The sequence below is a fragment of the Pteropus vampyrus genome, unplaced genomic scaffold (genome assembly GCF_000151845.1).
Source record: "Pteropus vampyrus isolate Shadow unplaced genomic scaffold, Pvam_2.0 Scaffold15, whole genome shotgun sequence".
Lineage (NCBI taxonomy): Eukaryota > Metazoa > Chordata > Mammalia > Chiroptera > Pteropodidae > Pteropus > Pteropus vampyrus.
This window is the reverse complement of record NW_011888796.1, coordinates 7,382,187-7,400,690: the sequence shown is the minus strand read 5'-3', so window position 1 is coordinate 7,400,690 and position 18,504 is coordinate 7,382,187. Positions and strand designations below refer to the sequence as shown.

General features: G+C 32.9%; 1 protein-coding gene and 1 pseudogene across 5 annotated transcripts in view; both read left to right on the top strand.

The window, feature by feature from the left end:
* PCNX4 (pecanex homolog 4) overlaps positions 1-18,118 on the top strand; it is a 36,052-nt gene extending 17,934 nt beyond the window's left edge. For 3 of the 5 annotated variants that reach the window (XM_023527168.1, XM_023527170.1, XM_011384821.2), the window contains 7 exons: positions 136-236; positions 363-485; positions 4,574-4,934; positions 6,528-6,631; positions 9,631-10,661; positions 11,004-11,190; positions 17,400-17,958. In XM_023527168.1, the coding sequence (XP_023382936.1) occupies positions 136-236; positions 363-485; positions 4,574-4,934; positions 6,528-6,631; positions 9,631-10,661; positions 11,004-11,190; positions 17,400-17,651 (2,159 nt within the window). In that variant the 3' untranslated portion in view covers positions 17,652-17,958. Of the gene's footprint in view, positions 1-135; positions 237-362; positions 486-4,573; positions 4,935-6,527; positions 6,632-9,630; positions 10,662-11,003; positions 11,191-17,399 lie in introns of all 5 variants that reach the window. The other 2 variants (XM_023527165.1, XM_011384816.2) reach the window with 2 other exon arrangements.
* On the top strand, positions 2,174-2,292 carry LOC111735915 (annotated as a pseudogene).
* Positions 18,119-18,504: the final 386 nt, after the last annotated feature.

Here is an 18,504-nt window from a genome sequence, read left to right as displayed (position 1 = left end):
TTTTGGTTTATTGGGTTTTTTTTTTTAAGTTAATTGCTTAAATGTGCATTTTTAAAACCTCATATTGGCCAAAATAAAATATGATAGAAGGAGTTACTTTGCCTTAATTAAATTTGTCTTTTTTGTTTGTCTTAGTGTCGCCTTTTGCTATGATAGCATTTCTTTCATTGGACAGTTCCTTACAAGGGCTCTACTCAGTGTCTGTCTCCATTGGATTCACAAGAGCTTTTAGAATGGTAATCCTGATAATGCACTTAATAATAATTTCCTATTCCTAAGTTTAATTGTGATTTTGTTTACTATAACAGTTTATTTAGATTATCAGATTCTACCTAATAAAGTAGAGAATATGTGTACTACAGGTATGGCAGAATACAGAAAATGCTTTATTGGAGACAGTCATTGTATCAGCAGTGCACTTGTTGACCTCTAATACAGATATATGGTGGAACAGAAGCCTGGATACAGGAATCAGACTCTTATTGGTAAGTGTATTTTTAACAGCTTTATTGAGTTATGTTTCATATACCATAAATCATCCACTTAAAGTATGCTGTTCAGTAGTATGCATTCAGAATTTTGCAGCCATTATCACAATTTAATTTTAGAAAATTTTCAACATCTCCAAAAGATACCTCGTACACATTAATAGTCATTCCTCATTCCTGTTCACCTCCCATCCAGTCCCAGCAACCATTAATCTACTTTCTGTCTCTATGGATTTGCCTGTTTTGGACATTTCACAAGAATGGAACCATACAATATTTAGTCTTTTACATTTTGCTGCTTTCACCTGTATGTTTTCAAGGTTCATTCATTTTGTAGCATGAATTTTTTTTTTATGGGGACATTGGTTAATGAAATTCAATAATTTTCAAGTGTACAATTCAACAGTAAGTCATATATATATATGTGTATATATATATATATATATTGCATTGCGTATTTTATTTTTTTTTATTGCCAAATAATATTGTGTTCTATGCATATACACATTTGGTTGCTTGATTCATCAGACAATAGATATTTAGGTTGTTTCCTTTTGTGACTATTTTCAATAATGCTATGAACATTTGTGTACAGATTTTGTATATGGATATATATTTTCATTTCTCTTGGGTATGTGTATCCAGAACTGGAATTTCAGTCATACAGTAATTCTGTGTTTAACACTTCAAAGTGTTGCTATTATTCTAAAGTTGTACCATTTTACATTCCCACCAACAATGTATGAAAATTCTAATTTCTCTACATTCTCACCAATACTTGTTATTATCTGACTTTTTCATTATAGTCATTCCTATGGGTATGAACTGCTATCATTGTGATTTTGATTTTCATTTCTCTAATTGATACATCTTTTCATATATTTATTGGCCATGTGTACAGGCTTTTTGGAGAAATGTCTATTCAGCTCTTTTGCACACTTGGGTTGTCTTTTTATCACTGAGTTGTAATAGTTCTTTATATATTGTGGATACAAGTTACTTGACAGATATGTGATAAACAGAATTTTTCCCCCATTCTGTAGGTTGTCTTTCATTATCGTAATAATGTACTTGAAGCAAAAAGTTTTTCACTTTGTTAATGTTGTTTATTTTTTCTTTTGTCTTGTGTATTTTTGGTGTCATATCTAATAAACACTGCCTATTCCAAGATCATAAAGATTTACTATTTTTTCTTCTAAGAGCTTTACAGTTTGAGCTCTTACATTTGGATCTGTGATCTGCTTTGAGTTAATTTTTGTATATGATGTGAAGTAGAGTTCCAAATCTATTTTTTGTATATGAATGTACAATTGTCCTATAACCATTTATTGAAAAAACTATTCTTTCCTCAATGACTTTTCTTGGTACCCTTGTAAAAAATCAAATGTGAGAGTTTATGTCTGTCGGGACTCTCAGTTCTTTTCCATTCATTTATATGTCTATCTTTAACAACACTGTCTTGATCACTATAACTTTGTAGTAGGTTTTGAATTTGGAAAGTATGAGTCCTCCAACTTTATTCTTCTTTTTCAAGATTGTTTTGACTATTCTGATACCATTGCATTAACATATAAATATTAGTTTCAGCTTTTCAGCTTTTGCAAAAAGGCATCTGAGATTTTGATAGGAATTGCCTCAAATCTGTAGATCAATTTCGAGATTATTGCCATCTTAAAAACATTAACATCTTCGTCCATGCCACCCTGAACACGCCCAATCCCATCTGAACTTAGAAGCTAAGCAAGGTCGGGCCTGGTTAGTACTTGGATGGGAGACCACCTAGGAAGACCAGGTGCTGTAGGTAAATAGAATAAAATAAAATTAATTCTTCTGATCCATGAACATGAGATGTTTTTACATTTATTTAGATCTTCAATAATGTTTTGTAGTTTTCAATGTAGAAATCTTACGCTTTTATTAAATTTATTCCTAAGTATTATATTCTTTTTGATGATATTATAAATGCAGTTGTTTCCTTAATTCATTTTTTGGCTTGTTTATTGCCATGGTATAAAATAAAATTGATTTTTCAATATTAATCTTGTATCCTGAAACCTCACTAAACTCCTTTATTAGTTCTAATAGATTTTTAGTAGATTTCTTAGGATGTCCTATATATAAGATTATGTTATCTGCAAATTAGATGTAGTAAAGATAGTTTTACTTCTTCTTTTCCAATCTAGATGTCTTTCATTTCATTTCCTTAGCTAGTTGCCGTGGCTAGACTGAACGCGCCCGATCCCATTTGATTTCAGAAGCTAAGCAGGATCGGGCCTGGTTAGTGCTTGGATGGGAGACCACCTAGGAATACGAGGTGCTGTAGGTGGTTTTTTTTTGTTTTTGTTTTTGTTTTTAAAGATAATTGCCCTGGCTAGAACCTCTAATATGATATTGAATCGGAGTAAGAATGAACATCCTGTGAGGAAAGCATTGAGTCCTTCTCTATTAAGTCAATGTCAGTGTTTTACCATTAAATATATCAGCTATTGTTTTTTCATAGATACTCTTTTTCAGGTTGAAGAGGTTTCCTTCTATTCCTAGTTAAGTCTTTTTATCATGAATGCTGGATTTTGTCAAATGTTTTTTTCTGTGTCTTTTGAACTGATCATGTGGTTTGGGTCCTTTAATCTGTTAACATGGTGAGTACATTGATTTTTGGCTATTAAACCAACTTTGCATTCCTGAAATAAATGTCACTTGGTCATGGTGTATAATCCTGTTTATGTGTTCCAGGATTTGGTTGGATATATATTTTTTTTTCTTGTCATGTCTTTGGTTTAGATATTCTAATAGCGCTGACCTCATAGAATCAGTTGAGAATTTCATATTAATTATTCTAAAATGTTTTGCAGTACTCAGTACATATCTTAAATATTTTATAGTATGGGAGCCATCTTTGCTTCAGCTTTTCTCTCTGGGTAGCTTTTAAATTACTAATTCAATTTCTTTACTTATAATAGATCTATTCCAATTTTCTATTTCTTGAGTCAATTTCAATAATTCATGTCTTTTTAGAAACTTCTCAGTTTCATCTAAGTAATCTAATTTATTGGCACACAGTTCACGGTATTCTCTTATAATTCTTTTCACGTTTTTCTATAAGATGGTATGTTACATCTTTCCTGATTTTACTAATTTGAGCCTTCTGTTTTTTTCTTGGTCAGTCTAGCTAATGGCTTGTCGGGTTTGTTGATATCAAAAAATAGATTTTGGTTTCATTGAGATTTATCTCAGTTGTTTTTCTATTCTCTATTTTATTAATTTGTGCTCTAATCTTTATTATTTCCTTCCTTTTGCTTACTTGAGGTTTTGTTTGTTCTCTGTTTTCTAATTTCTCTAGCTTCCTAAAGTAGAAGATTAGGTTATTGATTTAAGATCTTTATTCTCTTTTAATATAGACATTTAAAGCTATACATTTCCCTCTGAGCAATGTTTTAGCTGTATCACAAATTTTGGTATGTTGCATTTTTGTTTCAGTCATCTCAAAATATATTCTTATTTATCTTGTGATTTCTTCTTTGACCCATTGGTTATTTAGGAATGAGTCTTTTAATTTTTAGATTTCTTTCTAGTGTTGATTTAATTCTGTTTTGGTTGAAAAACATACTGTGAGTGATTTGTATGAACACTGAACATACTTAGTGTGATTTCAATCTACTGAGGTTTGTCTTATGGCATGACTTGTTTCTTAATCTGTTAAATGCTCTCTAAGTATAAGTTAAGGATAGTTGCTTAACTCTTTACCACTTTTAGTTCTCATGAATTAACCAATATGTAATGCAAGGCTTAGCCTTAAGATTTAGATAGCACTCTGTCAATTCTCTTTAGTACTATTTCTCTTTATAAGGAAGCCCAAACTTTTAAAAAAGTAGTCTCATTTATTCCGAGGTTAGAGAAAATTATAACAAAGAATCTTATATAAAGGCTATTTCCTCAAAAATATTGAGGCAGTAATAAAATTATACAGTTTCTCTTTTATGATCTTGAAAATTCACGAAATGACTAGCATAAAGAATAAGGAAAAAAGATAGTTTTTAAGAATAAGATTTTTCAAGAATAAAAAAGTCATTTTTACATCTCTACAGGTTGGCATCATGCGTGATCGTCTGATTCAGTTCATCTCTAAATTGCAGTTTGCTGTGACTGTACTTTTGGCATCATGGATGGAGAAAAAACGTAGAAAATCAACCACCACTTTATGTATACTCAACATTGTCTTCTCTCCATTTGTATTGGTTGTCATAGTTTTTTCTACACTACTCTCTTCTCCCTTACTCCCCCTCTTCACCCTTCCTTTGTTCTTGGTGGGGTTTCCCCGACCTACTCAGAGTTGGCCAGGAATAGTGGGCACCACAGCTTGCGTGTGTGCAGATACAGTGTACTACTACCAGATGGTCCCAAGTTTGACCGCTGCACTGCAGTCTGCAATGGTAGCTGGAAGTTTAGGTAAGTAAATGGGTTGTGCTTAAGAAATCCTCACTAATCTATTCAAAGTACAGAAAAATGAACACACAAAACCAACCAAATGGTTGGTTTTGATCTAGCCATTTTACAGATTCTATTACTTTGAAAGACTAAATATGAAATAGAAGTATATCTCTTGCTCTTTATTTTAAGGTAAATGAAGTTATAAAAGAAAAAATACTAAGAGAAAATTTCATTAAGGTGATTTGACAATTTATAAAAAACATTTTCTTGCATTAAATCAGGTTATAGTCCCACTATTGAAACAAGAAAACACTTTATCTCCCCAAATTTCCATGATTTTATAATGAGTTCATATCAAGTTGATGCAATATCTTAAACATAAATAGTGAAAACTAACATATAATATCAGATTAACGAGCTTTAAGGAGTTTGCTCATATCTTATTATTATATAGCAACTTAGTCTGACAAGGTTACAAGGCAAGATAACATAAAAGCTTTGGTCAATGATAAAGTAGAAATTACACTTTATTAGCAAATTCGTTATACTCAACCAAGAATATAAATCAGCGGTCCCCACCTTTTCGGCACCAGGGACCAGTGCTCCTAGAAGAATCTAATGCCTGATTATCTGATGTGGAGCTGAGGCTGTGGTGCTAGCTCTGGGGAGCAGCTGCAAATACAGATGAAGCTTTGCTCTCACCTGCCGCTCACCTCTTGCTGTGAGGCCCAGTTCCTAATGGGCCACTAACAAAACAGCCCAGAGTTTTGGGACCCCTGTTATAAAGTATAAAGTAAATGTAACATTTCACACACTTCTGATTGGCAAAAATTTAAAAAGTGTGACATTACCAAGTATTGCCTAGGGTATTTGTAAATTTGTACAATCACCTGGAAGAGGAACCTGAAATACAAGTCCCCAGATGCCAGTCAAGGGACAACTTTATAAGAAGGCCTTTCAGAGAATAGCAGTCAGTTCTGTGTTAACTCTTTCCTGTACAACACTTTGTAGAAGCAGAGTTGTACAAAGATCATTTCTTCCGCATTATTAAAATAGTGAAAAATTGGAAGCATATGAAATACTTATCAACAGGGAAATAAATATTCAAATTCACCTATATTCATACTATGAATGACTGCTGTTTGCAGTCAACATGGGCAAATCTCAGACATAGTGTTGAGAGAAAAAGTTTTAAAAGTATTTGTACAGTGAGATAGGTAGCATTTTATGTAAACTTAACAAAACATTTTTATATGCATGTATATAAAACTATCCACGTTTTAAATCATTATTATGAGGTTGGCTTTTATATACAGTACTTAATACTTTTTAAAATACATTTAACATATATTTGGGCTTTTATATAGTAGGTTCTAATTTATTGTTTTTCTGGAAAATATATCTTTTACTTTATTATCAGCTATGGATTTTTTCTTCTAACTGCTCCTGTAAAGAATTTAATGCCTCCTGACATGCAGTGAATTGTTTCTATTGATGTAAAGGGAGGGTCAAAAGAGTTGTGAATTAGTTCCAAGTGAGTTATCAAGTTGGGAGATTCACATGACAAAATAAAACAAACTTGAACAATTACTTTTTTTTAATTTCTTTTAGGTCTCCTCTTACCTGGGTCTCATTACTTGGGCCGTTTCCAGGATCGTTTAATATGGATAATGATTCTAGAACATGGCTATACTTACTGCTGTATTAACATTAAGGTCAATGTGCATTTGAAACTGCTGTAATATTTTTTTGTACACATGTAAAATTTTACTTATTATGTACACATCAAACACTTAATAGCTCAATTTTAAAGTTATCTTTTAATTACCTGTGAAAAAACCTAGAGATATTTCAATATACACATATTAATAGGCAGATTAGTATTGATTGTATAATAGAGCATAGTAACAAAACATACCTTCCTTCTTTATGTCCAGTTCTGTTCTTTTTATCCCTGTCTAGTTGAACATCTCAAAAGTGTGACTCAGTAATATTTTTTCACTCCCATTTCATAAAAGCATTCTCAATTAAATAAAACCTTTTGACCTCACTACTATCTGCTACACGCTGTTTTTCTCCTTCCTTTTAGAGCAAAATGCCTTATTAGAGTTGCTTATAATCATATCTCCAATTTCATTTCTTCTGCTCTCTCTTCATCTTACTCTAAGTTTTTGACCCTATTTGTTACTCCACCAAAAATTGCTGTCGTCAAGGTCTCTAATGCCTGTCACATTGCTAAACCAAGGATCAGTTTTCAAACCCAGACTTACTTAGCCTGTCAGCTGCATTGGACACAGTTGATCTCTTTCATTTGTTCCATGGGTTTATCCTTGTCAGTCTCTTTTGGTAGTTCATTCTCTTTTGCTTGATCTCTTAATATCAGAGTGCCCCAGACCCCAGCAGTTCTTGGTGACAACTCCATCCTTCTGGTTGCTCATCCCCAAAACCTTCAGGCTTTAGCCCAGTGATATTTGACTCATTTACGTCTATACCCTACAACCAGTCCAACAAGAAATTCTGTTGTTTCTGCCTTTAAGCCATATCCTGTATCTCAATACCCTGCCTCACAGCCACCTTCATCCCTTTTCTAGATATTTGCAGTAGCCTCCTAATTGATTTCCTTTTTCTACCTTGTTCCTCTATAGTCTATTCTCAACTAGATTAATCTTTAAAGTCTAGGTCAGGTCATGTTGCTTCTCTACTCAAAACCCTACAGTGAATCTCTTCTTTCATTCAAGTAAAAGCCAAAGCCCTAAATGATCAGGCTCCCTATTTTGTTTTTGAGCTCATTTACTACTTTAACCCTCTCACTCTACTCCAGCCTACTGGCTCTTCCCTCTCCCCGGAACACTCTTCCTTCAAATAACCATACAGTTAACTCCCTCACCACCTTCAAGGCTTTGCTCAAATGTCACCTTTTTGTTGTGGTCTATTACGGCCATTCTATTTAAAATCACTCCCACTCCCACCCCAGCGCTCCCATTCCTCCTTGCCTTTCTTTTTCTTCATTTCCATAGCACTTATACCTTCTAACAAACTATGTAATTTACCTATTAATTTAATTTTTGATTGCCTGTGTCCCTCCAGTCTCTAAAGTTAGGGATCTTTGTTTTTATTTGGAGTATATATTCTAAGCCCCTGGCACATAATAGGCCCTTAAGAAATATTTCTGAATGAATAGTGAATGAATGAATTTTTTGTCCTAGCACAGATTGGATAGAATTACTGGTGACTAAAAAGCTATTCCTTTAGTCCAATGGTTCTTAAAATGCCAGATTAGTAATATTAACATCTTTTGGGCACTTGTTAGAAATAGAAAGTCTTAGGCCCCACCCCAGTCCTACTGAATAAGAAACTCCAGGAGAGGGGTCAGCAATCTTGTTTTAACAAGACTTCCAAATGGTTCTGACACCTAAAGTTTGAGAACCACTGCTCTTGTCTAACCTGTACCAGTAGAGGGCAAAAAATCATGCAAAATTTTGAGGATGATTTTATTGTTTAATTTAGCTCTATTTTTAAAGTGGTATGGTTTTATAATAACTAATAATGTCCTTTTATTGATCTTTTGTGCTACGTGACATGTGGCATAAAGACATACATTTTGGTAGCAGTCTTTTTTTTTTTTTTTCCCCAATTTTTTGGACACAAGTTTGCTTAGCTATACCATCTACTAACATTTAGATAATGCTTTAAAGTTTACAAAGCACTTTTATTACTTACTTTAATCTTTACAATCCTATGTGCTAGAATTGTTTTTCTTTGAAAGAGAGAGAAAAGGAATCTCAGAGAGGTTAGGTGGCCTACTCAGGATTGTGTACTAGCATCTAGTAGAGCCATGATTTAAAAAATGGATTTTGATGTGACATTTCGTGTCCTCTCTCTGGATTATAGTACATCTTGACAGGATTACCTTTTATTAAAGGCACCGATAGTTTTGGAAAAATGTATAAACAATGATAATAATAATAAACAGGGACCTGGTACAGCCTCTTCAAGTGATTCCTTCCAGGGCCATAATCAAAATGTGTTTAAAATTCATATAATAATGTATTCATAATATCCATTCTTTCAACATGTATTTTTGCATACTTACTGTGTGCCACATATTTTTTTAGGCACTGCAGATTTAATAGTAACCAAAAGAGCTGCTTTATGAAGTTTACATTGTAATTGGAGGAGACATAATCAAATACTAAATCTGTATTATTATTACACTTTTATAAAATAAATAAAACTGAACATGAGAATGATTGAATAAATTATGGCATATTCATACAATAGAATAATGTTCTCATATAAAGCAGGAAAGAAAAGATACAAAACTACTGTGCATATTGTGTTATTCCAGTTTTACTTTTTTTCCCTCCAAAAATTTTTATAATTTAAAAAAGTTTTTAATAAGTGTGATTCAATCTTGACTGCAGATATAGTCTTTTAAAATTATGGTTGTAGTCAATAAAATTATTTTGTTAATTTCTAGTAGAATTTCTACAATTTCTTTTGAAATAGTGGAATTGTTTTTTTATCTCTGTATCCAGCATACATCTTAAGTACCATTAAATTGGAGTCAAGGCATAGCTCGAATTAAAGAAAATTTTTGCATTTTTTGTATTTTTATTTTGAGAATCTAATCTATAGGCATTTTCAAAACTAGTTGCTTTTTTCTGTGTAATAAGTGATCATAAACTTGAATACTTTTTTTTTTCCTTTTTAGGGGTTAGAATTGCAAGAGACATCTTGTCATACTGCTGAAGCTCTAAGAGTTGATGAAGTTTTTGAAGGTGCCTTTGAACAGGAAGAATATGCAAGAATATGTTCCATTAACAAACATTTTGGAAATGTTTTGACACCCTGTACTGTCTTGCCTGTAAAACTCTATTCTGATGCCAAGAATGTCCTATCTGGCATAATAGATTCTCATGATAACTTAAGAGAATTTAAAGGTGACCTTGTTAAAGTACTTGTATGGACACTTGTTCAGTATTGCTCCAGAAGGTCCAACATGCAGGAGAATGTTGACAAGACTGAAAATAAAGGGAAAGCATCTCTAATAATCCTGCCTGCTTTGAATACTTCACCACAAACTCAATCCCCAGATGACACAGATAGTTTAAATTCAGAAACTTTGGATGACTGGTCTGATGATGTTTTTGATGATGAGCCAATTACCAAAAAAGGAAAAGAAAAAGATCAGTTGAAAATTTTGCAAGGTATAAATTTGCCTATTCCAGGATCAGTAGAGTCACAGAGGGTCGATGATCATTCTGTAGGCAAAGTTCCTAAAAACAGTCCTTATGAAGCAGTAATATTGGGATATCCTGCTATTGACAAAGGAAAACAAGATATGATGTATATTCCTCTCATGGAGTTCAGTTGTTCTCATTCTCACTTGTTAAGCTTACCCAAAGAGTGGACATCTAACTGTTTGCCTAATTCTAAAATGAGGGAGATGAGCTCATTATTTCCAGAAGACTGGTACCAATTTGTCTTAAGGCAGTTGAAATGTTTTCATTCAGAGGAAAATGTCCCAAATGTACTGGAAGAAATTGCAAAGGACAAAGTTTTAAAAGATTTTTATGTTCATGCAGTAATGACTTGTTATTTTAGTTTATTTGGAGTAGACAATATGGATCCTAGTCCTGGTCATATATTGAGAGTTTACAAAGGTGTTTTGCCTTGGTCTGTTGCTTTTGATTGGCTGACGGAAAAGCCAGAACTGTTTCAACTAGCTCTGAAAGCTTTCAGGTAATTCATTTTGATTATATGCAAGTTGTAACACTGGCAGGAAAATGTTGATTAAAAAAAAACCTAGGAGATATACCTTCATTTCTAATTTTTAAAAATAATCACTCCTAAAAATGAAAAAAAAAAAAATGCTTAGTATGTATTGTGATTGTATCAGGAGTACACTTTAATTTGTACTTTTGTGTGGAGAATCTGTTTTTCATGTGGATGTCTTAAGTTTAACTCCATCATTTCTCTCTTTTTATCTGAAATCTGTTTCATTTCAGTTTAATGTCTTAAAAATATTGAACAAAATCTATTTCATTTATAAAGTTGATAATTCTTTGTTTCTCCATTTGGTAGGTATACTCTGAAACTAATGATTGATAAAGCAAGTTTAGGTCCAATAGAAGACTTTAAAGAGCTGACTAACTGCCTTAAAGAATATGAAAGTGACTGGTACATTGGTTTGGTATCTGATGAAAAGTGGAAGGAAGCAGTTTTACAAGAAAAACCATTCTTGTTTTCTCTGGGGTATGATCCTAATATGGTAAGGTTAAAAAATGTGTTTTTAAACATTTTCATATATTAACCTTAAAGAATGGAAATCAATTATAAAGTATTTGAACTAAGTCATAGAGCTATGACATTTTATTTATGAATGTATTAATTAAGATTTAAGGCATTTATAATCATGACTTTATGGCCAACATAGTCCAGTCCTATAATGACTAATTGTTTTACTTTTATAAACTTAATAGGAGCCAATTAAAAATGACGTGTAGCCATTTTGCAGTAACTGACCTATAAGATAGCCAAGTAAATTTCATTTGCTCTACCATATTTGACTAAAAGCATTGTATTTCTATGCTTAATTCAAGTGTATGAATTGTCACTTTGGATTTGATTCCTAGAAAAAAAGTTAATTTGTAATTGGCAAAGTATTTCATTTGCCCACATCTATACCTTATTTGAAACATATTTGACCTGTGAAAATTAATAGACTCCAAACAGTGAATGGCTTTTTTAAGATTTAATTCTTGTTTCCATTGCATTTAAAATGTCATCGAGTGTTCATAGTTTGAAAGATTCAATATTATGAGCTTATTATGGGTTCCATGCCTGGCATTACATACCAAGAACCTCCGCAGATGTGTTCCCCAATGAAAGTGATGAAAGTTATTTTTAAAAACAACCATTTAAAGTCTTGGAAATGGTCCTAAAAGCATACAGCAAATGAAGAAACATTTATTCAAGAAAATCAACTAAAACCAAGTACACTGAGAGACTATAGTATAAGAACCATAACCCATTTTTATCAGCTCAGTAAGGTAGAAACTTTAGTTCAGACTTGTACAGCCAAGAACAGAGGGCTCCCTCTCCCCTTAGCTCCCAGATGGAGGACTCTCTTCCTAAGAGAGGCAGGACTTCAGCATTTCTCATCTTACTCTCAGCTACCTGTTGTGAGGCTACATTCTGAGCATGTGTGGTCAAGAGGTGAGAATGCTTTCTGGCCAACCCAACTCATTGGATAGAAGCTTTAATCTGAACATGGTGCCACTGAGAATGTTGGGGCCCTGATCACCCTTTCCTATCTGTAAGGTGGAGGTTCCACACTGCGAGAGGCAAGCTAAGAACTGAGATTACTGTTCCCCCTCTACCAAGTCCTTATCTCCTAAAGAAGAAGTGTCACTCAAAAAGAAGCACACCATTGTCTCAGCTTCAGATTCAGAGATTTTGCACAGTTGAAGAAGCAGACCATTGAAAAAATACTCCAAATCTCTTCCCAAAGGAACTGACTTTATTTGTGAAATAGTGTGCACACATTGACACACTGAAGCCTAAGATTCTCTCAAAAACAATGGAGGTTGTGGTGAAAAATAATTAAGAGGCAGTTGATAAATTCATTAGAGATAAAAGCTAAACTGTAGGCAGAGAGAACCAGGGAAAGAAACAGCAGAGAAGAGCCTTCTTGGAGTCAAAACAAATCTCAGACATTCATCTCTAAAGCGATTCTTTCAAAGGAGCCCAAATTTAATTACACTGGTCTATGGAGCACTTTATGCCCAGGTCATTGTTGAAAATATAAAGCAACCAACTGGTAATCAATGGAGTTTAACAACTAGGTGAGAAGACTTAATACAAAGAGAGCCCTGCCAAAACCACTGCCATCCCATGGTAACTGTGGACATTCACAAGTCTGTTCTCACCAAGGAGCAACGTCAAAGAATTCACACTTGGCAGGGAGGTAGGGATTAACTTTACTAAAGTCATCCAGCCATTCACTAAACTAATAAGCAAATAACAATAACGAGCCTTGCAGTAGGGGGAGGGAAGGATCAGTATCCAGAATTGCTACGTTATCTAAAATGTCAAGTTTTCAACAAAAATTATGAGATATGTACAGAAACAGGAAAGTCTGACCCATACACCAGAAAAAAAGAACAGACAACAGAAATTGCCTGTGAAAGCCACCAGATGTCAGATTTAACAAAAATTTTAAAGTAACCATTACAAGTATGTTCAAAGGACTGAAAAAAACCATGATTAAAGAAATCAACAACATAAGCAACAAAATAGGTATAAGGGGAATGTACCCCAACATAATAAAGGCCTTATATGACAAACCCATAGCTAACATCATACTCAACAGTAAAAAGCTGAGAGCTCTTCCTCTAAGATCAGTAACAAAACAAGGATGCCTATTCTTGCCACTTTTATTCAACATAGTATTAGAAGTCTTAGAGCAATTAGGCAAGAAAAAGAAAAGGCATCCAAATCAAAAAGGAAGTAAAACTATCACTAATTGTAGATGACTTGATGTTAGATACTGAAAACCCTAAAGACCACCAAAAAAACTATTAGAACTAATAAAACAAATTCAGTAAAGTTGGAGGACACAAAATATATATAACTCTGTTGCATTTCTATACACTAATAATGAACTATCATTAAGAGAAACTAAGAAAACAATCCCAATTACAATTGCATTAAAAAGAATAAAATACCTAGGAATAAATTTGACCACGGAGGTGAAATTGAAGAAGACAAAGAAATGGAGAGGTATTTTGTGCTCATGGATTAGAAGAATTAATATTGTTAAACTGTCCATACTACTCAGAGAAATCTACATATTCATTGCATTCCTTATAAAAAGTCCAATGGCAGTTTTCACAGAAATAGACAACCTAAAATTTGAGTACAACCAGAAAAGACCCCGAATAGCCAAAGCCATCTTGAGAAGAACAAAGCTGGAGGCATCACATTTCCTGATTTCAAACTATATTATAAAGCCATAGTAATCAAAACAGTATGGTACTGGCATGAAAACAATACATAGATCAATAGAACAGAATAGAAAGCCCAGAAATAAACCCATGCATATGTGGTCAATTAATTTACAACAAAGGAGCCAAGAATATACAATCAGGAAAGGACAGTCTCTTCAATAAATGGTACTGGGAAGAGTGGACAGCCATATGCAAAAGAATGCAATTTATCTTACAACATACACATAAACTAACTCAAAATGGATTAAAGTCTTGAACATAAGACCTGGAACATAAAACTGTTAGAAAAAACATAGGCAGTAAGCTCCTTGATATCAGTCTTGGTGATGATTTTTTCAATTTGACACCAAATATAAACTCATAAAACTCAATAGCAAAAAAAAAAAAAAAAAATCCAATTAAAAATGAGTAGAAGATCTGAATAGAAATTTTTCCAAAAAAGACATACAGATGGGTAACAGGTATATAAAAAGGTGCTCAACATCACTAATCAGAGAAATGCAAATCAAAACCATAATGAGCCTCACTCCTGTTAGAATGGCTGTTATCAAAATGAGAATGACAGGTGTTGGCAAGGCTGTGGGAAAAAGTAACCCTTGTGCACTATTAGTGGGAATGTAAATTGGTGCAGCCACTATTGAAAACAGTATGGAGGTTTCTCAGAAAATTAGAAATAGAATTACCATATGATCCAGTAATTCCACTTCTGAGTATTTATCCAAAGAATATGAAAATGCTAATTTGAAAAGATATATGGACCCTTATTTTAATTGAAACATTATTTACAATAGCCAAGACATGGAAGACAACCAAAGTGTCCATTGACAGATGGATGAATGGATAAAGAAAATGCAGTACACACACAGAGAGAGGAATATTATTCTGCCATAAAAAAAGGAAATCTTGTCATTTGTAACAACATGGATGGACCTTGAGGGCATTATGCTAAGTGTAATAAGTCAGAGCAAGACAAACACCATATGATCTCACTTGTATTTGAAATCTAAAATTTTTTTTAAAAACTCATAGATACAGAGACCAAATTGGTGGTTGCCAGAGGCAGGGGTTGTGGGGTGGGCAAAAGAGGCAAAGGTGGTCAAAAGATACATGCTTCCAGTTGCAGAATAAATGTCTTGAGGGTGTAATATACAGCATGTTGACTATAGTTAATACTGTATTGTATATTTGAAAGTTGCTAAGAGAGATCTTAAAAGTTCTCATCACAAGAAGAAACAAAAATTTGTAATTATGCATGCTAACAGATGTGAACTAGACTTACTGTGGTGATCATTTCACAATACATATTTGTTATGTATGTATGATGTTGTACACCTGAAACTAATGTTACATGTCAATTATATCTCAATTTTAAAAAAAGTAAAAGAAATGACAATCTCACATCAAATAGAGAAAATATCAATATTAGAAATTATTTTTTAAATAACCAAATGACAAATTCACTAGAGGGAATCAAATAGATTTGAACTTGCAGAAGAAAGAATTAGTGAACTGAAATATTTTAGATCTATAGTAATTATGCAGTCCAAAGAAGAGAGGAAAAAAAAGAATGAATAAAAAGGAAGAGAACTTTAACAGAAATGTGAGACACTATTAACTGCACCAACATACACATAGTAAGGGTACCAGAAAGAGAAGAGAGAAAGAAAGGAGCAGAAAAACTTATTTGAAGAGATAATGGCTGAAAACTTCCCAAATCGATTGCAAACATTAATCCACACATCCAGGAAGCTCAGTGAACTTCGAGTAGACACCAGTTATTGTATTTAGAGCCCACCTAAATTCAGGATGACCTCATCCTGAGATCTTCTACTTAATTACATTTGCAAAGACCCATTGCAAATGAGATTATAGTCACAAGTACCATGGATTAGGACTGGTGTATATTTTTTTGAGGGATGCTCTTCAACCAACTGCAGACCCTTACTTCATTCTACATAAAAAAAAAAAAGGAACTCAAAATGGCACAAATACCTAAATGTAAGAGCTAACACCATGAAAATCTTAAAGGAGTAAATCTTCTGATCTCAAATTTGGCAGTAGATGTCTTAGATATTACACAATAAGTATAAGAAACAAACAAAAAGGTAAATAGGACTTCATCAAAAGTAAAAACTTGTGCTTCAAAGAATACCATCAAGAAAGTGAAAAGACATACAGAATGGGAAAAAATTGTATATATTAGATGAGAGACTTATTACTAGAATATATAAAGCACTCTTACAACTCAATAAAAAGACAAATAACCCAATTTAAATTGAAAAAAGGGTCAGTATAGACATTTCTCCAAAGGAGAAGTGATATATAGATGGAGCTAGTAAGCACGTGAAAAGATGTTCAACATCATTCATCATCAGGGAAATGCAAATCAAAACCACAATGAGATATTACTTCATACACAATAGGATGCTAAAATCAAAAAGTCAGAGAATAAGTGTTGGTAAGGATATGGAGAAATCAGAACTAATGCAGCGTTGATGGAAATATAAAATGGTGCAACCACTTTGGAAAATATTCTGGCAGTTTCTCAAATGATTAAACATAGAGTTACCATATGACCCAGTTATTCTACTCCTAGGTATATACCCGAGAGAAATGAAAACATACATCCACATTGAAACTTGTACATGGATGTTTATAACAGCATTATTTATAATTACCAAAAGGTAGAAATAACCCACTGTCTATCAACTGATGAATGAATTAGAAAATTGTGGTATATCCATACAGTGGAATATTATTCAACCATAAAAAAGAATGAAGTACTGATTCATAGCACAACATGAATGAACCTTGAGAACATGCTAAGTTAAAGAAGCCTATCACAAAAGACCATGTATTATATGATTTCATTCATATGAACTTTCCAGAAAAGGCACATCTATAGAAATAGAAAGTACATTAGTGGTTGCTTAGGACAGAGGGAATGAAGAGATAAGAGGGTAATTAGCTAAAGAGCACAAGGTTTCTTTTTGAAGTCATGAAAATTTCTAAAATTGACTCTGGTGATAATTGTACATATCTGAATATACCCAAAAAAACTGTTTAGTTGTACACTTTGCATGAGTAAATTGTAGATTGAATTATATCTCAGTGAAGCTGTTTTTAAAAGCCTGTTGTCGATTGTCCACTATTATTTATGACTTACACATTCTGAGGCCAAATGGGATGAAAGAAAATAAGGAAAGAGTAGTGAGATTTTGCTGTCTTGTTCATTGAGTTAAATGACTGTCAAAGAATTTTTCCTTTCATACTTATTCAGAGTATTATCAAATAGAGGTAATTTCTTGATTCTGAAAAGACAAGCAACTCATGTTTGTGCATTTTAATATACAACTTTCTGTTTAAATTTGCCTCAGTACAATGGAATTTTTTTCTGAGTTTATAAATAAAATATAAAGGCCTGAATATAATCTTTTTTTTCTCCCCCCACCTTTTTTATATTTTAAAGGGAGTTTACACTGGGAGAGTACTTACCCTTCAAGAATTATTGATCCAAGTTGGGAAGTTAAATGCCGAAGCTGTTAGAGGTCAGTGGGCCAATCTTTCATGGGAATTGCTTTATGCCACAAATGATGATGAGGAACGTTATAGTATACAAGCTCATCCACTACTTTTAAGAAATCTTACAATACAAGCGGCTGATCCTCCCTTGGGCTATCCAATTTATTCTTCAAAACCTCTCCATATACATTTGTTTTAGAGCTCATTTTGGCTTGTAAATGTATTGTCATCAAATGTCTTTATTTTTTCATTCTAGAAGAATAACAATATAATTTATCATAATTTCACTGAACTTCCTTCCCCTCACACGTCAGATGTCTTAGAAAAGCTAAGCTCTATAAAGTTGATTCTCTTAGCTATCTTAATGGTTTAAAAAACCCAACTTTATATCTAACATAAAAGTGAGAACTGTTGGCCAATATTTGTGCCCTATGGATTGTGGTAGGCTTTGGTAAATATAAAACATTTGTATAAGATTAGATAATAAATTTTTTAATGCTTTCTTATGATAGGTGACTTACCTTACAAAAGTCAATAGCTATGTAATTTTTATATACTGAAAAGGTATACATCTCGGTGTTTTTAAGTTATAAAGGATGCTGTTGAAGGCCATATAATGTATATATATTTATCTGAAATACAATTAAATTTTATAGTATTTTCAAACTTTGTGCTGTTTTATTTTAACATTTAACATGGTCTGTTCATTTTCATATAATTAGTTTATTTTCATATACTTTAATTAAAAAACCTTAAAAATTTTTAATAAAATCTATTCCAATAAAGTTTTTTCCAAGTATCCTTTTGATACACATGAAAGAAGGGATTTATCCCATTCATCATTTACTACTCACAGGATTAGTAATGTTAGGGTAACCTGAGTATGTATGACTGCTAGAGGCCACTCTTTTCTTTTCAACTGAATATACTGCTTCTGAAGAATGACTTAACCGATAGGACTACCAGTTACTAGTGTCTTAAGGTATCTGAACTAAAAACAGAGATGGGAGAAAATTTTTCATAATGTGATCAGGATTTTATTTTCATTCTCT